The sequence below is a fragment of the Siphateles boraxobius genome, unplaced genomic scaffold (genome assembly GCF_051911475.1).
Source record: "Siphateles boraxobius isolate OS27281-9 unplaced genomic scaffold, OSU_SipBor_1 242, whole genome shotgun sequence".
Taxonomy (NCBI): Eukaryota; Metazoa; Chordata; class Actinopteri; order Cypriniformes; family Leuciscidae; genus Siphateles; species Siphateles boraxobius.
Genome location: NW_027508858.1, coordinates 4,968 through 30,000, shown reverse-complemented (window position 1 = coordinate 30,000; position 25,033 = coordinate 4,968). Strand labels below are relative to the sequence as shown.

The window sequence follows — 25,033 nt, the reverse complement described above, 5'->3', positions numbered from 1 at the left end:
CATTAACTTTGTAAGTGGATGAACACAATGGACAAGCAATTTCATTAACTTCCCCCGTTGGACGTCGGGACGGGAGGCTAAATGAAATTAATGCATGATATTTCCCCGGCCAACCTTGGGAGCGGATTGTTGGCAGGTCCGGTTCGGGCCAATTACGCTTTGTTTAGATCTATCCGTAACGTTTTCCGCAAAAATGGGAAATGCAATCAGCGGTTTCGGAGATCAATCATTTAAGCGTTTAGGAAGGATTTTAAAATAATGAGAGAAGCAGCCGGAGCCACTCAAACTCGGAGCTACATCAAGACATTTGCATATTAATGAGCTTTAATGCGTTAATGTTCGTCTGGTTATATCAGCGGAGGGACTTTATTTTGGCTTAGTGAAATCTTTGAACTGTTGAAAACTGCTGGATATTGATGATTTTAGGACAAAAAGTGAGATTATAATCTATTTTTGAATAGTATAAATGGGTTTAAATTAGCTTTGGTCATTTATTGAATAATTCATTTTCATTTACTTATTTATTCGGTTATTTAAAGTCACCCTGTGGTGAAAATCCAGCTTTTAATGTTTATGTGGTGTTGTTAAGGCGAGACACTACAGGCAAAAACAGTGTGTTTTCTGCATCTACCAATTTTGAGATTTTTGGCTTTTCAGACTAGTGGAAAGAAAACATCCTTTAAAATTGAAATATACTTTTAACTCTATTTTTAGAGCATTTTATCATTTTCTCTACATGGAGCCAGAAATCTCCACTTCAGAAGCACTTACACACACCAAACTTTACCGTTTTATTCTTAGCTTATTCTTATACCCCCCCCCCCCCCCCCTCCCAAAAAAAAATGAAAATGTATGAAGATGTATTTATATCCAATTTTCAGATTTTTGCTCTGGAACTTTATTCAGATTTGTGCATATTTAATTAGATAACGCCTCACTTGCATATTTAAACAGAACATTTCAGAAAACTTGTAATACAATTTTTTTTTGTTGCAATTATTAATGTAATCAATAAACTGGTGAAGTATGGTGATATCTATTAGGCATGAAGATTTTTTTTTTTTATGAAAAAATGTTTAAATGTCATTTTGGTGATCAAAGAAGAGTTCAAAGGGATAAAATGATCGACTACAGGGAGACTTTAATATATTCATTTACTCAGTTGCCTAGTTATTTGTCTTCAGTTGGCTTTATATAAGTCTCTGGGAAAGTAGCTGCTTTTAGACATTAAAAGACAGTAGAGAAATCATGTACTTTTGAAGGATTTCTTTTCAACTGAAGAAAGAAAGACATGGACATCTCGGATGACGAGTAAATTATCAGGAAATTGTAATTCTGAGGTGAAGTAATGCTTTAACACCGACGCCGTTACACGCGTGTCCCGCTGCCCTCCATCTTTAGATAACTTTCCTTCACACACGACGAGCGTTTGACTCCCTCATCCCGACACACTCCCGGGGAAATCAGGGTCTGACCGCTGGGAAAAATGACCACTTTTATGTTTGCTTTATGGCTCATTTTTCAAACTGAACGCAGAAAATCCATGAAAGGTCAGTGGATTCCCTCAGAGTCGCACCGTTGAGCGCCTCATCCGCACCGTTACTGACATTTACCAGTTTTACTGCATTAATGGTGTTATTTAGGTGCAAATGTTGATGATTTATGGTTTTCCTCGTGTTTCCACTGCAGGGTCTAACTACAGATCTCACTGGTGAACTATGGTTATTGTGTAATATGCTGAGTTGGTGCTCAATTAATAATTATGATTCTGATTATTATCAATAGTTAAGTTTACATATACTTTTTTTACGCTGTTTTGTTTTCGACAAAAGTGAATATTGTGAAATTTGCAGTTTCTCCAGCCTGTTTCCATCCAGTTGGCATTTTTTAGCGAAAAAATGGCGTGTAATAATGACATCATCCCTAAAAAAATTATTTTGCATTATTGCATATTCATAAATCATTCATAAAATATTTGTATTAACAAGTGCCATGTTTGAGATTTTTCATTCAAGTAGCCAGCTTCAGACCATAAATTCGTGATTTTATGACATTAATTAAATTTTTCCATCCATCCTTACATCCATCCATCCATTAAATACATAGATTTAATGCAACTCCAGAGAAACGGTGATTTAACGGGAGCATCGGCACAAGCGCAGACGCTGTTTAGACTAATTCAGTCATGTGACGCCACCTTTTTCTCGACAAAAAGTGTTTCCAAATTCCAAAGTTTTTCACGAGATTTGAAGTATCGACCTGGAATTTGTGTGCTGAAGTCAAACTGGAAAAATATAGTGTCGACATTTACAAAACATTATCGATAATTGCCATTTCCATCTGTTATATTGGTAAACGTTATGATGCGCTAAACCTTTTTCCCCCCAAAAAATCCTAGGATGGAAACCTGGTTAATGTTGTGGAAACTCATACATTTTATTTATCAGGATTCTTTGATGAATAGAAATATCAAAAGAACAACATTTACTGTATTTGAAACAGAATCTTTTGTTACATTTATAAATGTCACTTTTGATCAATTTAATGCATCCTTGATGAATAAAAGTGTTATTATTTTTAAATCATACTTACTTCAAACTTTTGAATGGTAGTTTACCACGGTTTCCACAACTGTTTTCAACACTGATAATAATCATAAGTGTTTCTTGAGCATCAGATCATCATATTATAGTGATTTCTGAAGGATCATGTGACACTGAAGACTGGAGTAATGATGCTGAAACTTCACAGGAATAAATTACACTTTACTATATATTCACAGAGAAAACAGATGATTTACATTACAATAATATATCACAATTTTTACTGTACTCTTGATCAAATAACAGCAGCCTTGATGAGCAGAAGAGACTCTTTCATATATATATATATATATTAATAACCCCAGCTGTGATCCTGCAGGACTGGTTCTGGTTCTGATCCGGTCCGAACCCGGCATTGTCAGAGCGGCCAATAAAATCTGCCTTAATGGCTCGTTATTGTCTTTCTGTCTGCAATTATGGCGATTACTCATTTCCTCGTGCGGCCCGCGCTGTGCACTTTACAGAGTGCATTTTCCTAATGGAAGATTAAGGAGCACCCATGACAGTCCGCTTTATAAATATGTAAACTACACTTTTAATTATTTGAAGTGAATCTGGCAGGTAATCAATAACGCGGGACGTGACAAACATACGCTTGACACCGGCCATTGTAAAGCGCAGCTTAAAAGAGAAGCGTTTCTTGTCAGCGCCGTGTGGCTCCAATTAATATTTGGAGTCTGTCACTGCGCGGGACAAATGGATTAATTGCAGGCCGTAATATAATCGGTTCTTCATGAAGAGCGTATGAGAGGACGAGGCCTGAACTCTCATGTTAAATATTTATTACAGCTAGTGTGTGGAAATGATACGATGATGTCGGGATTATTGTGCGAATGTTTATTCGGTGGAAGGTGTGTATAATATATATATATAAGGTGTGGTGATTATCTGAGGAGAAACACTCAATCATAACTTTCATTATTCATTATATTCAGAGAAATAATAATGAATAAAGTTAATATTAATCTCAGCATTTACTGAGAGATCAAAAGTTGTTTTTGTTACTGCACTGTCAAATAACATGGACATTTAATAAAACTGAGTTTAACGAAGGTTAATGCATAAATATATTGGTAACACTTTAAAATAAGGTTCATTAGTAAATGTATTAACCTTATTGTTATGTGTTACCGATGTATCATGTTAGTTCACATTAACCAATATTAACGGATGAGATCTTATTATAAACCGTTACAATTAATCTTTGATCCACATTTTCTTGGTTCATATTTTAATTGACTTGAATGAGCTTTTGGTGTCATGATGTTAATTGATCATTAAAGTGTTAGTAGTGATAGTAAATAACTGGTTTATAAACTGTCCAGCAACAATTGACAATAAGGTTATATTAGTTTATGCATTAACTGACGATTTCGTTCTTGTACTTGTACATTCACGACATGTTGACTTTACATTAATTCTGAGTTTCTGAGTGGGAAAAAGTAAAGAAAGCTTCAGTCTCACTTCCTGTTGAATCTGCGTAGGTTTGTAACTCATTTGCATAATGTCAGCCTGTGGTTTTGATTGGCTGAGCAGCGTCTCTTAGCTCCGCCCTCAAACACTAGTGTATCTGAGACTGGAGGAGTTTGTGTCGAGAAGACGCTGTTTTCTGAGATTCATACGGTAAAACTGTTCGTATCACTGTGATCAAGAGCTGAGATTCAGATATGATGATGAGCGTTTGCTTTCTGACCAATCACAGCAGAGCAGCTCTCAGAGAGGCGGGGCTTAGAGAGACTGAATCTTTCATCGAAGCGTTTCAGACACTGAGGTGTTGGCCACACAAATGCGTTTTCGTTTAAAAAATGCATATTTTTCTCTCCGTTTTGTCCTTCCGTCACACTGAGACGCATTTTTAGCAAAGAACACAAACTTTTTGTAGTTCGACTGTGAAAACGGAGGTATTTAAAAACGATGATGTAAGTTTAGTCATGTGACGCATATTGTACCAATAGATATTCATGTTTATAGCGATATTGAGCCTGTTATGTGCTGTTCACTTTTAGACTGTTGCTGAAATGTGTTACTTCACACACTCTTTATATCACAGACTGACCAATCAGAGCAGAGCAGTTCTCAGAGAGGGCGGGGCTTAGAGAGACTGAATCTTGGAACGAACCGTTTCAGACACTTAGAGAAAAGATGATGATGCAATGCATATTATGAGAAAATTCGTGTTTTTTTACCTTGGATGCATGTAAACGTTGTAGGAGACGCCGAAACAACAGTAGGAACCTGTTTTAAACTGTTGTAAATAATGAACTTTAGCACAATAGGGTCAGATCTCTTTCATAAACGCAGGTCTAATATGCGGATCTATATCTAGCTCTTCTCTGAATGAATGTTTTTTTATTGATCGTCTGGTGTTTTCATACAGTCCTCGTGTAAACTGGGCGTCTCGTCTCTCTTCACTCTTTCAGTGGCAGTTTGAGGTGAAAAAGCACATAAACTAAAGCGAACAGAAATAAACACTCCTTTCCTGGAAGCTGACCTTCATCCCGCTTCGTTCTCCTCCTCTTCTTCTCCTCCGTCGGGCCATCCGGGTCGGGAAGGGAATGTTCTCATCATTTAAATGTGCGGGCGGGTTCGGGGCCCGGTGTGTTTGTGCTTTTGACAAATCAGCAAATGTTTAATCTCAAGATGAGCCGGCGCTCATAAATAATGCATGAGGTGGTGCGTTACCCACAATCCTTCAGTGCCGGTCCAACAGAACCTCCTCGTTCTCATGCTTACCCACAAGTCTTTGCATGGTTGAGCTCTTCGGTCCGTCTCAATTCGCATATTATCCGTCCTATGTAGAGTTAGTACGTCCCAAATCGTAGTGTTGAAATGAGTGTCCCGGATGGACTACTATTTCCAGTCAGAATCCGAATGCAGATATGTGAACACGCTAACGGTTAATATTACCCACAACCCATTGCGCTGTGGACGAGAGGATTCGATTAGAACTACAAACACGAGTAAAACGTGTTAAAAAACTACAGACATGGAGGACGCGCGAGTTATGTAGAGAGGTTTATAAAAGGGGTTTGAGTGATTAATTATCAGTATCTAACCTGACGAAAATGTGTTTATTCAACGTTGTCCACATTATATTGCATTGTGAACTTTTGTAAAGATACGTTCAGCCATTAACGTTTAAATGCATCATTATATTCAATCTGCAAACACACGAGGAGAGTCTCCGTATGAAAGACCCACGACTGCAGATCGACGTGCGACGGCATCTCTCTCCGAAACGCTAGTTTCGAAACTAGTGCAAAAGTGCGTGTGCAAAATCAGTTTTTAGTAATTGTTGGTTTGGTGTGTTTGAGTGCTCATTGTTACAATTACACAGCAAAAGTCCAGTGACGTGTTTATTTGTGCATGGTAGGAAGCAAATACTGATACGGACATAATGACGTACAATAAATATGCAAAATTGAACTGCACTATTGAGGTACACGGTGAACTTGGAGAAAACGCTTCGCTTGAGCAAACAGTTTGTGAATCGGCTACTGCAAATGATGGCCGTGAATAAAACATAATATTCAGAAGTAAACAGTGAAGCTGACTTAATGTTCAGCTGACAGTGTTTATGTCAAAATGTTTATTTTTATACCACAACCTTCGAAGTGCTTCTTTTACCGATATATTTACCGATATCTTTTGCATTTCTAATCCAAACAACGTCAAACTCGGCACTGCACTTACTCGTGGTCGTAGCAAGACACCCGTCAAGTCTGAAATCCATCGGACTAACGGTTCGAGAGATATGCGGATCACAGACACACACACAGACGTTCCTGTCATTTATAGATAGATAGAGGATTTTAACTGGGAAAGATGATTGACAGGCCAGTTTAAGCACGTAACTAAGCAACAGATCCGTCCGTTAAAGTTGTGTGTCTCAAAGCTTGCCTACTCTTTTACTACACACTCAAAAGTCTGTACTTTTCCTTCACAAAAAGAGTACATACTTTAGGGTGTAGTATTAGTAGGTGAATTGGGACGCAGCATTTGTTTTTTTGGGGGGTTTTGCCGTTATAAAATTCGATTGCTGCCATTTATAGGTTATTTGTTAATACAGATAGCGGTACGTTACACAGAAAACAGCAAAACATGGATGAGGAAAACAAAAAAGAAAACCAAATATTAAAGAGACGAGACAAAACTCAAATTGATAGTTTACTCAAATGTTGAAAATCCTGTCATAATACTCAATCATGTCTATTATAAGACTTTCATTCATCTTTAGACACAGACATTTTTAATATTCGCTCATCATTTCTGTCCATTTATTGAAAGACATAAAAGTAATCCGCACTTTGAGATAAAATAAAATAATTGTAATTCATCATCATCCTCATTCTCAGACACTTTCACTGAATATTTCTATTTCCGTCAGTATTCTGCAGTATTTCACGCTTTATAACGAGCGTATGCTTGACTATATTAAATCACTTATTAATGTTAGAAGAATTTATTCAAATCAATCAAATTCAGAAATATCTGTCAATAATGTTACTTTACTAGTAGATTATATTTGCTTGTCAGTTATTTGTAGTTGTTGTGAGTTAATGAGTTAACACTTTACAGCAAGGTCCCATTAGTTAACATTAGTTAATGCGTTAACTAACGACGAGCAATACATTGTATTTATTTTATCTGTATTATGTATTATTATACAGTTTTATTCAGTAAAAGTGCATTAAATTGATCAAAAGTGACAGTAAAGACATTTAAAATGTAACAAATACTTTTATTACAAATAAATGCTGTTTCAATTCATCAAAGAAATCTGAAAAATAAAATGTATCAGTTTCCTCAAAAATATGAACTGTTTTCAACATTGATAATTTATTTATCAGGATTCTTTGATGAATAGAAATATCAAAAGAACAGCATTTACTGTATTTGAAACCGATTCTTTTGTAACATTTATAAATGTCACTTTTGATCAATTTAATGCATCCTTGATGAATAAAAGTGTTATTATTTTTAAATCATACTTACTTCAAACTTTTGTATGGTAGTTTACCACGGTTTCCACAACTGTTTTCAACACTGATAATAATTATAAATGTTTCTTGAGCATCAGATCATCATATTATAGTGATTTCTGAAGGATCATGTGACACTGAAGACTGGAGTAATGATGCTGAAAATTCACAGGAATAAATTACACTTTACTATATATTCACATAGAAAACAGCTGATTTACATTACAATAATATCTCACAATTTTTACTGTACTCTTGATCAAATAAATTCAGCCATGATCACATGAATAAATTACATTTCACTATATATATATATATTTACAGCTGTTTTACATTGCAATGCAATTTTTACAGTATTTTTGATCAAATGAAACAGCTTTGATGAGCAGAAGAGATCCTAAAATCTTGAAAGCGGTTGTTCAGACGATGTTCTAGGTCTCCTCTAATAAAGTCACCAGAGGACCGGCGCGTCTCCGGCTTCATTCACTCGCGCCGGGATCGTGGCGAGTGTTGATTTTGCTCTCTCGTGTGTGTGTGTGTGTGTGTGTGTGTGTGTGTGTGTGTGTGTGTGTGTGTGTGTGTGTGTGTGTGAAGATCAGTGAAGCAGAGAGAACCTGAGAGCGTCAGATGGCCATTCACTTCTATTGTGTCTGTAACTGTATTCTCTTCTTCTGGGACGTGGGCTTTACACCACTATTGAGAGCATTAGCTCACAGTTTTGGGCCGGTTTTGCTCTTTTTTTGGGCCAGCTTGAGGACTGGAGGTGCAAAAGCCCTTGAGAAAAGCAGTTAGTGAACTGTGAACCGCATCAAATCCCCGGCGCCTTACGGTTCTGGGTTTGTTTGGGCCGTGGACAGACACAGAAACTGTCTGATTGTTCAGTAAAAATTAAGAATATAATCCTATTGAAGTGAATCTTTGGTCATGCTAAACTCTGACTGCTTTTAAAGGCTCAGATCGAGCGCTTTGACAGAATCGGCTCCCGCTATAATTTACATGTTATATTTGAGCGCCGTGAACTCGTTACATAAGAAAAGAGTTCGTGGAAAATCAAGCCTTTCTTCATATTCATATTCATAAGAGGACGTTTTTTGCGCTTTTGAGGGGTTGGGTTATACATAAACACGTGAACTTATGAAACACAAACTGCTGGGAAATCACACCCGCTTTCACTAAAACTCCTCCGTTATTGACCAGCCGGTATTAAAAGATGTGTTTGATAAGTCGTGGATCATAGTGTGTGCGTCGTCTTAATAAGAAGAACAAAAACAAGAAGCAGCACAACTGTTTTCAACATCGATAATAATCATAAATGTTTCTTGAGCATCAGATCATCATATTATAGTGATTTCTGAAGGATCATGTGACACTGAAGACTGGAGTAATGATGCTGAAAATTCACAGGAATAAATTACACTTTACAATATATTCACATAGAAAACAGCTGATTTACATTACAATAATATTTCACTATTTTTACTGTATTTTTGAACAAATAAATGCAGTCTTTGTGAGCACACGAGACTATATTTGAGGGACTATATTCCATTTTTCAAATATTTATTCAAAAATTGCACATTTATTAATGTTACTGTACTCACTATTTGGTGTACATGTGTATATATAATTAAATCACTACTTTATTAGATGCATTACAGTAAAAGCTTCTATAAATCAAATCAGGTGTTATTGTCTATTATATACATTATGCTCAGTAACGGACAACAATTATTCACATCTAAAATAAAAGTTTGTGTTTACATAATATATTGTTGTGTACTGTGTATAATTATGTTGTGTATATATAAAAACACACATATGCATGTATATATTTTAGAAATATTATACATATTTTAATGCATAATATACAATATTTGAATGCATAATTGATATGATATATAAATATTATATATATATATATATATATATATATATATATAAAACACATGCATGTGTGTGTATTTATATACAAAATAATTATACACCGTACACATAAACACAGACTTTTATTTTGGATGCAATTAATAGTTGCCTGGCACGAATTATAATTAATATCATTGGACCTTTTTTGGCCTCTGAACACACAGACCAGAAGATCCCAGAAACCTAGCGATGCTTTGAGTTCTTATTGTGTAATACGAACTCTCTCTTTGTGTTTTTCAGGCTCTTGGATGTTGCTACTTCCTCCATGAATCCTTGAAAAACGTCCAACAGTTTGATTTCAAAGGTACGTGTGTCTCTTTAATCAATCCCATCAAAACCAGCCGGTCAAGGTTGTTCCCGAAGCTATAAAACACGCAGAGACTGAGTTACCGATAGGAAACAGTAATGCTTATTAATATTAGGATTTAATTCATGAGATTTCAGGCTGTGGTAATAGTGCACTCAAGCTATTGGACAGTTAGCTGCGGTGACCTCATCAGCGGGAGGGGTCAGAGGTCGCGTGTCCCGACGGTCACACTAATTAAAGCCACTCCCATTACACCGGTGTCAGCATTAGCATTAGCCGGAGCCGCTCAAACCCGTAATCACACTCTTCATCAAACCTCAGAACCACTCGACTAAACATCAGAAATTATACTTTTAAGACTGGACAGGTTCTTAAAAAAAAAAAAGTGCATTTCACAAAAAAAAACATTTAAAGCATTTTCAAGGATTTATACATCATGGTTTAATTTATATTTATAACTGAAAAGAGTTTAAAAAGTAAAATATACTTTCACTGTATTACTGTAATGGGAATTAAATTTATATTAATAAAAATGAGATTATAAATATATAATCATTTTAATGCAATAACACAGTATTATTTTTTGCTTTTCCTTTAGTTTTATATATGTTTAATTTATGCTGATATAAATGTAAAAAATTATAATTTTTATAGTTAAAAAATTAGATAATGAGAATTAAGCAAAAACTCAAAAGTAAATACAAGTATATATATATGTATATATTTGTATATATATATATATGTGTATATATATATATATATATACATATATAATGTGTATATATATATATATATATATGTGTATATATATATATATATATATATATATATATATGTGCGTATATGAACACTTTTTTCCTTTTTTCCTGTGGTTTGCATTATAAGTTGAGCTTTGAAGACTGTGATTGTTATTAATTTAAAACACTTCACTGTAAATGAAGAAATGACATTAGATATAAGAGAAACTCCTGATTCCTCAGTTGATTGATTTAACTCCTCATGGCTGTGTGACAGCAGTAGGGGGCGCAGTGTCCCTGAGCTCGTGCTCGGAGTGTGTCTGCGTGTGTCTGATACCCCTTTTCCACCAAAAAAGAACGGGTTCGGAACTGGTGCTGGTTCAAAGTTGGTTCGGAGTTGGTTCAACTTGCGAACCTCCTCAGAACCGGTTTGTTTTTCCACTTCTAGAGCGCCCAGCGAACGACGTCGTTACGTCACTGTGTACGTCGCTTTACGTCTCAGCTAGAAACGCTTGCAAGTACAACATTACTTTGGGATTATCTCTAACTCGTGAACCAAGAAGGCTTTAAAAACAAATGAAATATGTAAGTCTTTTAATCTTTTACTTTGATATGTAATCTTTTCTGATTAGTTATGTACACCTGTCTTGTCTTTTTTTTTCTCTCCGTTTATTTGTTCTATTTTGTGACTGTTTTCTTCTTTGCTTACATAATGTTTTCAATAAAAAAAATTAAAAAAAAGCTGGAAACGCTTGCGCCAACTTCAAGCATAACAATTACAATGGCGGACTACATCGTGTTTCTGCAAATGTTTCTCCTGGCTTTGCGGTCAGAAAAGATGTTTAGGACACATCTAAACCCGCCCCCAGCCCCCGACGTAAGCATGACGTGGTAAAAGAACGGTTCTCTGGTTCTAGTCCAGCAAAGAGTTGGTGCCGCTTTGGAACCAGTTTTCCTGGCCGAGAACCGGTTCTTTGGCTGTCGAAACACAAAGAACTGGTTCGCGCGCAGGCACCGGCTCCGAACCGGCTCTCAAAACGCTTTGGTGGAAAAGGGGTATGAGTGTGTGTGTGTGTGTGCGTGCGTGTGTCGGCGTGTGTCTGAGTGTGTCTGAGTGTGTCTGCGTGTGTCTGAGTGTGTCTGCGTGTGTCTGAGTGTGTCTGCGTGTGTCGGCGTGTGTCTGCGTGTGTCTGCGTGTGTCTGCGTGTGTCTGCATGTGTCGGCGTGTGTCTGAGTGTGTCTGCGTGTGTCTGAGTGTGTCTGCGTGTGTCTGAGTGTGTCTGCGTGTGTCTGCGTATGTCTGCGTGTGTCTGCGTGTGTCTGAGTGTGTCTGCGTGTGTCGGCGTGTGTCGGCGTGTGTCGGCGTGTGTCGGCGTGTGTCGGCGTGTGTCTGCGTGTGTCTGCGTGTGTCTGAGTGTGTGTGTGTGTGTGTGTGTGTGTGTGTGTCGGCGTGTGTCGGCGTGTGTCGGCGTGTGTCTGCGTGTGTCTGCGTGTGTCTGAGTGTGTCTGCGTGTGTCTGCGTGTGTCTGCGTGTGTCTGAGTGTGTCTGCGTGTGTCGGCGTGTGTCGGCGTGTGTCGGCGTGTGTCGGCGTGTGTCTGCGTGTGTCTGCGTGTGTCTGCGTGTGTCTGAGTGTGTCTGAGTGTGTGTGTGTGTGCATGCGTGTGTCTGCGTGTGTCTGCGTGTGCCTGAGTGTGTCTGCGTGTGTCTGCGTGTGTCTGACTGTGTCTGAGTGTGTCGGCGTGTGTCTGAGTGTGTCTGCGTGTGTCTGCGTGTGTCTGAGTGTGTCTGCGTGTGTCGGCGTGTGTCTGCGTGTGTCTGCGTGTGTCTGAGTGTGTCGGCGTGTGTCTGCGTGTGTCTGAGTGTGTCTGAGTGTGTCTGCCTGTGTCTGCCTGTGTCTGTGTGTATCTGAGTGTGTCTTAGTGTGTCTGCGTGTGTGTGTCTGCGTGTGTGTGTCTGCGTGTGTGTGTCTGCGTGTGTCTGTTTGAGTGTGTCTGAGTGTGTCTGCGTGTGTCTGCGTGTGTCGGCGTGTGTCGGCGTGTGTCGGCGTGTGTCTGCGTGTGTCTGCGTGTGTCTGAGTGTGTCGGCGTGTGTCTGCGTGTGTCTGAGTGTGTCTGCGTGTGTCTGAGTGTGTCTGCGTGTGTCTGAGTGTGTCTGCGTGTGTCTGAGTGTGTCTGCGTGTGTGTGTGCGTGTGTCTGCGTGTGTCTGAGTGTGTCTGAGTGTGTCTGTGTGTTTCTGAGTGTGTCTGCGTGTGTCTGCGTGTGTCGGCGTGTGTCTGCGTGTGTCTGCGTGTGTCTGAGTGTGTCTGCGTGTGTCGGCGTGTGTCTGCGTGTGTCTGCGTGTGTCGGCGTGTGTCTGCCTGTGTCTGTGTGTATCTGAGTGTGTCTTAGTGTGTCTGCGTGTGTGTGTCTGTGTATGTGTCTGCGTGTGTGTGTCTGCGTGTGTCTGTCTGAGTGTGTCTGTGTGTGTCTGAGTGTGTCGGCGTGTGTCTGCGTGTGTCTGCGTGTGTCTGCGTGTGTCTGCGTGTGTCTGAGTGTGTCGGCGTGTGTCTGCGTGTGTCTGCGTGTGTCGGCCTGTGTCTGTGTGTATCTGAGTGTGTCTTAGTGTGTCTGCGTGTGTGTGTCTGCGTGTGTCTGTCTGAGTGTGTCTGTGTGTGTCTGAGTGTGTCGGCCTGTGTCTGCGTGTGTGTCTGCGTGTGTGTGCCTGCGTGTGTGTGCCTGCGTGTGTGTGCCTGCGTGTGTGTGCCTGCGTGTGTGTGCCTGCGTGTGTGTGCCTGCGTGTGTGTGCCTGCGTGTGTGTGTCTGCGTGTGTGTGTCTGCGTGTGTGTGCCTGCATGTGTGTGCCTGCGTGTGTGTGCCTGCGTTTGTGTGCCTGCGTGTGTGTGTCTGCGTGTGTGTGTCTGCGTGTGTGTGTCTGCGTGTGTGTGTCTGCGTGTGTTGGTGTGTGTCTGCGTGTGTCTGCGTGTGTGTGTCTGCGTGTGTGTGTCTGCGTGTGTGTTTCTGCGTGTGTGTGTCTGCGTGTGTGTTTCTGCGTGTGTGTGTCTGCTAGTCTCTGAGTGTGTCTGCGTGTGCCTGTGTGTGTCGGAGTGTGTCGGAGTGTGTCGGAGTGTGTCGAAAGTGTGTCTGCGTGTGCCTGCGTGTGTCGGAGTGTGTTGAAGTGTGTCGAAAGTGTGTCGGAGTGTGTATGCTGAGGATAATCAGCTTGTGTTGTGTTTCAGCCAAGAAGTTCAAGAAGGTGTTTGGGAAGGAGATCCACTCTGACGCTCTGAGCTCAGCCTCGCTGGAGAAGGAGAAGTTTCCTCAGGACTACTTCCCTGAGGTGAGTCACATGACCCTTCTGCTGGTGCGTCACATGACACTTCTGCTCCTGCGTCACATGACCCTTATGTTCCTGCGTCACATGACTGTTTTGCTCCTGCGTCACTTGACCCTTCTGCTCCTGCGTCACGTGACCCTTCTGCTCCTGCGTCACATGACCATTCTGCTCCTGCGTCACGTGACCCTTCTGCTCCGGCGTCACATGACCGTTTTGCTCCTGAGTCAAATGACCGTTCTGCTCCTGCGTCACATGAACGTTTTACTGTCACATGACTGTTTTGCTCCTGTGTCACATGACTGTTTTGCTCCTGTGTCACATGACTGTTTTGCTCCTGCGTCACATGAACGTTTTACTGTCACATGACTGTTTTGCTCCTGCGTCACATGAACGTTTTACTGTCACATGACTGTTTTGCTCCTGCGTCACATGAACGTTTTACTGTCACATGACTGTTTTGCTCCTGTGTCACATGACTGTTTTGCTCCTGCGTCACATGACCGTTCTGCTCATGCGTCAAATGACCGTTTTACTCTCGCAACATGACTGTTCTGCTCCTGCGTCACATGACCGCTCTGCTCCAGTCACATGATCGTTTTGATCCTGTGTCACATGACCGTTTTGATCCTGTGTCACTTGGCCGTTCTGCTCCTGCTTCAAATGACCGTTCTGCTCCTGCGTCACATGACCATTCTGCTCCTGCGCCACATGACCGTGTTCTGTTGATCCAGGTGCAGGGTTTTTATATATAATAATTTATTTGATATATATACACATATATATATATACATTATATACAGGTCCTTCTCAAAAAATTAGCATATTGTGATAAAGTTAATTATTTTCCATAATGAAATGATAAAAATTAAACTTTCATATATTTTAGATTCATTGCACACCAACTGAAATATTTCAGGTCTTTTATTGTTTTAATACTGATGATTTTGGCATACAGCTCATGAAAACCCAAAATTCCTGTCTCAAAAAATTAGCATATCATGAAAAGGGTCTCTAAACGAGCTATTAACCTAATCATCTGAATCAACTAATTAACTCTAAACACCTGCAAAAGATTCCTGAGGCTTTTAAAAACTCCCAGCCTGTTTCATTACTCAAAACCGCAATCATGGGTAAGACTGCCGACCTGAGTGCTGTCCAGAAGGCCATCACTGACACCCTCAAGCAAGAGGGTAAGACACAGAAAGAAATTTCTGAACAAATAGGCTGTTCCCAGAGTGCTGTATCAAGGCACCTCAGTGGGAAGTCTGTGGGAAGGAAAAAGTGTGGCAAAAAACGCTGCACAACGAGAAGAGGTGACCGGACCCTGAGGAAGATTGTGGAGAAGGACCGATTCCAGACCTTGGGGGACCTGCGGAAGCAGTGGACTGAGTCTGGAGTAGAAACATCCAGAGCCACCGTGCACAGGCGTGTGCAGGAAATGGGCTACAGGTGCCGCATTCCCCAGGTCAAGCCACTTTTGAACCAGAAACAGCGGCAGAAGCGCCTGACCTGGGCTACAGAGAAGCAGCACTGGACTGTTGCTCAGTTTTGCATGTCATTCGGAAATCAAGGTGCCAGAGTCTGGAGGAAGACTGGGGAGAAGGAAATGCCAAAATGCCTGAAGTCCAGTGTCAAGTACCCACAGTCAGTGATGGTCTGATAGTGCACTGTGTTTTATCAAGGGTTGACTGACCATGGTATTACTGTGCTCAATTGGCCTGCCAACTCTCCTGACCTGAACCCCATAGAGAATCTGTGGGATATTGAGAAGAGAAAGTTGAGAGACGCAAGACCCAACACTCTGGATGAGCTTAAGGCCGCTATCGAAGCATCCTGGGCCTCCATAACACCTCAGCAGTGCCACAGGCTGATTGCCTCCATGCCACGCCGCATTGAAGCAGTCATTTCTGCAAAAGGATTCCCGACCAAGTATTGACTATTGTGTGCATAACTGAACATAATTATTTGAAGGTTGACTTTTTTTTTTTTGTATTAAAAACACTTCTTTTATTGGTCGGATGAAATATGCTAATTTTTTGAGATAGGAATTTTGGGTTTTCATGAGCTGTATGCCAAAATTATCAGTATTAAAACAATAAAACACCTGAAATATTTCAGTTGGTGTGCAATGAATCTAAAATATATGAAAGTTTAATTTTTATCATTTCATTATGGAAAATAATGAACTTTATCACAATATGCTAATTTTTTGAGAAGGACCCCTGTATATATGGTTTTTTATGACATTGTTTTTTTGTTTATTTTCAGTTGAGCTTTTTTGTTAAGGTGTTTATTATATATTGGAAATTAATGGAATATTGGAGAAATTATCATTTAGTTTATGGATGTCCTGATCCTTCTGTTTCTACAGTAAGAGTGAATTACAGAATTCAGATGATCAGGTGTGTGTGTGTCTGCGAGTGTGTGTTTATGCGTGTATGAGCGTGTGAGTGTGTGTGTGAGTGTGTGTGTGTGTGCGTGCGTGTGTGTGTTTATGCGTGTATGAGCGTGTGAGTGTGTGTGTGTGCGTGCGTGTGTGTGAGTGAGTGTGTGTGTGACAGCAGAGCTGATATATTAATAAAGCGTGTGTATCTCATCTCTCTCTCTGCATCAGTTACTCAGAGAAACAGTAAATATATGCAGAAAACCAGCGTTTCCTTCACGCGCTGATACAGATTTACACCGCGCTCCGCTTTATCTCCGAGACGAGCCTCATCTCCACACGACGAGGAAACAATCCCGTCCACGCACACCAGCAGAAGGAAACAGAAGGAGAAAAGTTTGCGTGTTGATTGATGTGCGTCTCATGAATCTGCGGTTCCTCAGGAGAGCATCAGTCCTCATAACGGGAGCCGTTTAGAGCAGCAGATTTGTGTAGTCTATCAAGGGCTTTCTCACACACTCGCGCTCAGGACTGAGAAATTGGTTGTTATCGTAGATCACAGATACGGCTCGAACCTCTTATGAAAGATGAATTAATTTCACTAATGCTTTAATGCAGGTTTCTCCGGCTGGCGATAACCTCGGCTTCATCCCGTGATTTATGTGGACTTTTAGTAGATGAAACCGCCCGGATTCGCCATCCATCTATTCCCTAAAGAATCCTATTAACCGGGACGAGACCGAATGTTTGGACCGATGTCCCGCACGCTTTCAGCTTCTGCGCACGTGTGTGTGTGTGTGTGTGTGTGTGTGTGTGTGTGTGTGTGTTTCGCGCGGTTAGAGTTTGAGGGATGTATTTTCTCTCGTTTGATCACACCTGAGATTTATGATTTATGATATAATCTGGCTCAATGCGATCTGGATGACGTAATCAAAGTAGTTGTAATTAGATTATATTAGATTTCAAATCTTTTTTTATTGATCACATGATCACATATTTTCATATCCAGTAACCTTCCCTAATTATTGATTCTGGAAAATTAAGAAAAAAATGATAAACTGGAAGATTTTGGCCTTGATGTCATTAATGTTTTTTTTTTATATTCGTTCATTTAATGCAGGGATTCACAAACGTTTTTTCTCAGCCGAACCTGACAAAATAAATATTAATAGAATAAAAGTATTTTCAAATGAGATATAAAATTTTTATATTTCCATAATTTAACTACACATTTGCATGTTCATGGTTTTCTTATGGTCACATGACATGCAGTTCGACAATTTTTAGTTTTCAAGTTTTTTATTTTGTTTAATTTTAATTTATTTTATTTTAGTTTGATTTAAAACATTTTTTTTTTAATTTTTATTTATTACATATTAAATTAATTAATTATTAGCTTCAACTCACGAACCACAGTCTTGGGAAACCCTCATAATATATATATATATATATATATATATATATATATATATATATATATATATATTTTTTTTTTATTGTTATTAATTAAATTATTTAATTTAAGTTAAAATGTTATATATTTTAATTTTACATTGTTGTGACTGAATTAATAATTAACTTTTCATCAACTCTTAAAACCCAGTTTTGTAATCCCTATTTATTTATTTTATTTTTATTTAGTTTAGTTTAGTTTGATTTAAAAAAAATATTTTAATTTTACATTATGAATGAATTAATTATTAGCTTCAAATCACAAACCCCAGTTTTGTTCTGTTAGTTAATTTAATTATTAAACTTTTTACAATGTTAAGAATGTTACAATGTTTAATTAGTATTTATTTATTTATAATTTTCTTAATGTTTAATTACTTATTTTAATTTAAAAGTATTCATTTCAATTTTAGTTTGGGAAACTTTAATAATATTTATTTTATTTTCAAATCTATGTGACGAACGAGTTAGGTCATAAGTGACCAGAATAGTCTGAATAATTCACCTAAAATATGTAATCTAATAGATTATGTTGCTAACTACATTGTTCCCTGTGAAGTTTGTAACTATTAAGGGACTAAAACTCGTAAGTAATCAAACCCGGCGAGTTCCCGACGTTTCCGTCACTAATAGTGTGTGTTTACCTGGACTTTCAGGATTCTGCTTCGCTTCAGTAAATATGATCTGCTTCATCAATAATCTGTCAGTCTGTCAATCATCTCAGTGACATCACTTACATTTGCTCGTTTGATTGACAGCCCAGATGTTTTACCATCAATCCTGCGGCGTGTGTGTGTGTGTACCCGTGAATATTCAGCATTTGCTAAACTACAGCTGATGTTTCGCTCCCCGTCCCGTGAGTTATGGCTTTTAGTGCCGGTCCAGTCGACGGGACAGTATTAACTGAGAAGCTGAATAACCCAACAGAACCACAGTGGAGCTGACGGGTTTCAGTCGGGCCGGTGTAATCACGACTCTTGATCTAGTGATGCTGATCTCCAGGGCTTCATGTCTCATAAAGCTCTTGTGTTTGGTTATTAATGTAAGACCAGCTTTCTGATGACAGAGCCGTGACAGAAAGCACTCGATACACTCTTTTATCCTGCACAGGGTCAACATATACACACATTTCCAACATACACACACATTTCCAACATACACACACTTCCAACATATACACACATTTCCAACATACACACACTTCCAACATACACACACATTTCCAACATATACACACATTTCCAACATATACACACATTTCCAACATATACACACATTTCCAACATATACACACATTTCCAACACATACACACATTTCCAACATACACACACATTTCCAACACATACACACATTTCCAACACATACACACATTTCCAACATATACACACATTTCCAACATATACACACATTTCCAACATATACACACATTTCCAACATATACACACATTTCCAACATACACACACATTTCCAACATATACACACATTTCCAACATATACACACATTTCCAACATACACACACATTTCCAACATATACACACATTTCCAACATACACACACATTTCCAACATATACACACATTTCCAACATATACACACATTTCCAACACATACACACATTTCCAACACATACACACATTTCCAACATATACACACATTTCCAACATATACACACATTTCCAACATATACACACATTTCCAACATATACACACATTTCCAACATACACACACATTTCCAACATACACACATTTCCAACATATACACACATTTCCAACATATACACACATTTCCAACATATACACACATTTCCAACATATACACACATTTCCAACATATACACACATTTTCAACATATACACACATTTCCAACATATACACACATTTCCAACATATATACACACATTTCCAACATATACACACATTTCCAACATATACACACATTTCCAACATATACACACATTTCCAACATATACACACATTTCCAACATACACACACATTTCCAACATATATACACATTTCCAACATATACACACATTTCCAACATATACACACATTTCCAACATATACACACATTTCCAACATACACACACATTTCCAACATATACACACATTTCCAACATATACACACATTTCCAACACATACACACATTTCCAACACATACACACATTTCCAACATATACACACATTTCCAACATATACACACATTTCCAACATATACACACACATTTCCAACACATACACACATTTCCAACATATACACACATTTCCAACATATACACACATTTCCAACATATACACACATTTCCAACATATACACACATTTCCAACATATACACACATTTCCAACATATACACACATTTCCAACATACACACACATTTCCAACATATACACACATTTCCAACATATACACACATTTCCAACATATACACACATTTCCAACATATACACACATTTCCAACATACACACACATTTCCAACATATACACACATTTCCAACATATACACACATTTCCAACATATACACACATTTCCAACACATACACACATTTCCAACATATACACACATTTCCAACATACACACACATTTCCAACACATACACACATTTCCAACATATACACACATTTCCAACATATACACACATTTCCAACATATACACACATTTCCAACATACACACACATTTCCAACATATACACACATTTCCAACATATACACACATTTCCAACATATACACACATTTCCAACATATACACACATTTCCAACATACACACACATTTCCAACATATACACACATTTCCAACATATACACACATTTCCAACATATACACACATTTCCAACATATACACACATTTCCAACATATACACACATTTCCAACATACACACACTTCCAACATATACACACATTTCCAACATACACACACATTTCCAACATATACACACGTTTCCAACATATACACACGTTTCCAACACATACACACTTCCAACACATACACACATTTCCAACACATACACACATTTCCAACACATACACACATTTCCAACATATACACACATTTCCAACATATACACACATTTCCAACATATACACACATTTCCAACATATACACACATTTCCAACATACACACACATTTCCAACATATACACACATTTCCAACATATACACACATTTCCAACATATACACACATTTCCAACATATACACACATTTCCAACATATACACACATTTCCAACATACACACACATTTCCAACATACACACACATTTCCAACATATACACACATTTCCAACATATACACACATTTCCAACATATACACACATTTCCAACATACACACACATTTCCAACATATACACACATTTCCAACATATACACACATTTCCAACATATACACACATTTCCAACATATACACACATTTCCAACACATACACACATTTCCAACACATACACACATTTCCAACACATACACACATTTCCAACATATACACACATTTCCAACATATACACACATTTCCAACATATACACACATTTCCAACACATACACACACATTTCCAACATATACACACATTTCCAACACATACACACATTTCCAACATACACACACATTTCCAACATATACACACATTTCCAACATATACACACATTTCCAACACATACACACATTTCCAACATATACACACATTTCCAACATATACACACATTTTTAACATATACACACATTTCCAACATATACACACATTTCCAACATATACACACATTTTCAACATATACACAAATTTTTAACATATACACACATTTTTAACATATACACACATTTCCAACATATACACACATTTCCAACATATACACACATTTTTAACATATACACACATTCACTGGATCAGATCTTCATGCTTCAGTGTATTTTATTATTTTTGTTTTTATTATATATTATTTTATTCTTATAAAATTATATTTTTATTTCATTTGATATTTTTTTATTTTATTAAATAATCACATTTTAATCTTGAGCTTACCGTTTTACAATTTAATTTAATTTTATATCATAATCACCTATCTCATTTTTTTATATATTATATTTATTATATATTTTTTTATTTTCATTGTTATATACTATGATATAATAATTTTTTTATTTCATTTGATATTTTTTATTTGATTTATTTATCCAATTTTTATCCTGAACTTATTTTGTTTTGTCTAGTTGCATCATCATATCATGATCACATTTTTTATTTTTTATTTTATTTTTACTTTATTTAATTTTCATTGTAATATAATGCAATTTTTATCCTGAACTTACGTTTTTACATTTTATTTTGTCTAGGTGGATCTTATCATATCAATCACATCACATGTATCTTATCATATGTCCTTTTATTTTATTTTGTCTTTTTATTTATTATCTTGTCCTATTTAGATTCTTATCTCATTTTCTTACAACATACCAATATATCATAATTTTGTTATCTAATATGCATATATTTCGGTTGTAATTTGTTCACATAGACATTGAGTCCAGTTTAACTTTCAAATTAAAAGTCTTTTTTATGCAATATATATATTTTTCTTCAAATTTGAACCACTAAAGGCCAGACTTCAGCCTGAGACTCCTGAGCTGTGATTGGTGTATTTGTGCCTGTAGTGGAGGGTCTGAGGTTTTTTTACCCACAGTGCATTGCTTGTGTGCGGTGTGAGGCACGGGGCATGTTGTCCTTCAGTGGATGATGTCTTGTTTAATCTGAGCCGGATGATAGAACAGAGACAGATGGGGGGTTTCTGTGCCGCTCTTCATCCATCACCCCTCGTGTTTATTAGTTATTACTCAGCCTGTGTGTGTGTGTGTGTGTGTTATTTACGAGCCGGTGCAGATCTCTCAAGCGCAGTGGCAGAAAGGTCAGTGTATACGAGCGTTCTGGACCGGCCCGTGACGTGTGTGTGATGTTTGATGGAGGGTGAATCGGCCACTGGACGCCAGAGATGAGATTATAGACCCAGAGCATCAGAACCGATCGCTGGTCACGGGGACCCGTCTGTTCATCACTGTCACACACACACGCACACACACACACACACACACACACACACGCCTGACCTTTACACTGACCCCTCCCTGTTTACAGGAACAGCTCATTATGTATTTTGTTTATTTTATCTAATTTAATCTTATTTTATTAGGTTATTATTTTTCTGTACATATTTAAAGGAATATTTTATTTTATTATTAATTTATTCTTTTTATTTTATGTAATTTAATCTTATTTTTTGGGGGTTATTGTTTTATGTCCATATTTAAAGTAATATTTAATATAATTCATTTATTTATTTCATGCAATTTAATCTAATGTTGTTGGGATATTGTTTTATGTCCATATTTAAAGGAATAGTTCATGTTATTATTTATTTAATCTAATTTATTCCTATTTTATTGGGTTATTGTTGTCTGTCCATATTTAAAGGAATAGTTCATTTTATTATTTGATTTTATTAGATATGTTAATCTAATTTAGTCATATTTTATTAGGTTAATGTTTTCTATCCATATTTAAAGGAATATTTTATTATTTATTTAATTTTTGTATCTAATTTAATCTTATTTTATTGGGTTATTGTTGTCTGTCCATATTTAAAGGAATATTTTATTATTTATTTTATTTTTTAATCTAACTTAGTCTTATTTTATTGTGTTGAATCCATATTAAAAGGAATAGTTCATCAGGCTGTGTGTGTGTGTGTGTGTGTGTGTGTGTGTGTGTGTGTGTCTGTCTGTCTGTCTGTGTGTGTGTGTGTGTGTGTGTGTGTCTGTGTCTGTGTGTGTGTCTGTGTGTGTGTGTGTGTGTGTCTGTGTGTGTGTGTGTGTGTCTGCTGAGTGCTGTAATCTGCGCCGCTGTGAGATATGGAAATGAATTTCTCTTGAGGAAATGTCTGTTATTGACATCATCATACGCTTGGCCTCGCTGTAGCTACTATATTAATTCAAGTATGCAAATGCAATTGAATTTGATACAGTTAATCTTGTCCTAATGCCGGCTGAAAGATGTGAGGAGCAATCAAATCTCTCTCAGGCCTTTCATTTACATCAGAGTTTTTAAATAAAATTAGTCAATTTGTAATTATGTGACCCAGCCAGTAATTAGTTTATTCATCGCTGCATTCAACTCCCCATTAGAGAGAGAGAGAGAGAGCTTATTTATTTATTTTTCTTTGCATGGGTAATGAGACACTCAATCTGTCTCTCATTTAATAACGTTCAGAGTCATGTGACTGAGATCAGCCTCCTGATTGGGTCGTTTGAACAGAACCGACTTCCTGCGACTACATGCGATAGTTATTAGCAGGTGTGAGACATTCTGGTCAAAACTGGGAAAAAATGTTTAACCGGTTCAGAAGAGATGCGAGATTAGGAATGTATTTGTCGTGTCTGATAAACAGCAGGTGAAAAACTGAATGAACTGAGTGTGTGTGTGTGTGTGTGTGTGTGTTTAAATGTGATGTTTTTCTCTTCCTGCAGTGCAAGTGGTCCAGAAAAGGCTTCATCAGAACCCGGTGGACTCTGGGTGACTGGTGAGTCCTACACCCCGAAACCTGATTTACAGAGAGAGAGAGAGAGCGAGAGAGAGAGAGAGAGCATAAACTATCACTGAGCCATTAAAACTCTATATTCATTATTATATCATGTGATGCACAACATGAGGGAGAGGAAATGATGACAGAACTGGACGCACATCCAAATAAAATTAAATAAAAACATTTAAAAATTAAGCACTCACTAAAATATGATTTTTAAAATAAAATAATTATTTAAAAATAAATCCAATAAATATAAAACAACAGGAATTTTGTTTAATTAAATTTAAATTAAATTTAAAATAAAGCACTTACTAATTTAAAAAAAAAAAAATTAAATAAAAGTCTGATTTCCATTACACGAGAGTAGATGTTAAAACTTCATGCTGATTTGTACTCGACTTTTGCCAAGATAAGCACCAACTAAGACATAGCTTTACAGTAACCTATACTTCTCCATCCATTTACGCCTCTTCTGTCTGGTGTTAATAGCTGCAGTGTATTTGTCGCGTCAGCACTCACAACGGCTGCAACCACAGTGCAGTCCCCCCATGACAACCGCCTGGATTGAGCGGAGTAGGGGACATCTCTAGGGTCTTCAAGTGGGCACCTTCCGTCCTCAGTGTTTCTTTGACTCCGTCCCCCACTCAACTCAGCCCAGCTTACTGACCTCTACTTCCCTCCTGCTGCTGAGACCTAACCACAATCTCACAATCTCTCCGCAACCCAACCATACGCGCCAACCCGTTTGACTAAG

General features: G+C 37.8%; 1 protein-coding gene across 1 annotated transcript in view; it reads left to right on the top strand.

Moving 5' to 3' along the window:
• The window catches only part of LOC143749361 (inositol polyphosphate-5-phosphatase A-like), a 124,924-nt gene extending 100,507 nt beyond the window's left edge, over positions 1 to 24,417 (top strand). Inside the window, exons 5-7 of the mRNA XM_077241888.1 lie at positions 9,749 to 9,812; positions 13,769 to 13,869; positions 24,221 to 24,417. Of these exons, the coding sequence (XP_077098003.1) occupies positions 9,749 to 9,812; positions 13,769 to 13,869; positions 24,221 to 24,277 (222 nt within the window). The 3' untranslated portion in view covers positions 24,278 to 24,417. The remainder of the gene's footprint in view (positions 1 to 9,748; positions 9,813 to 13,768; positions 13,870 to 24,220) is intronic.
• Positions 24,418 to 25,033: the final 616 nt, after the last annotated feature.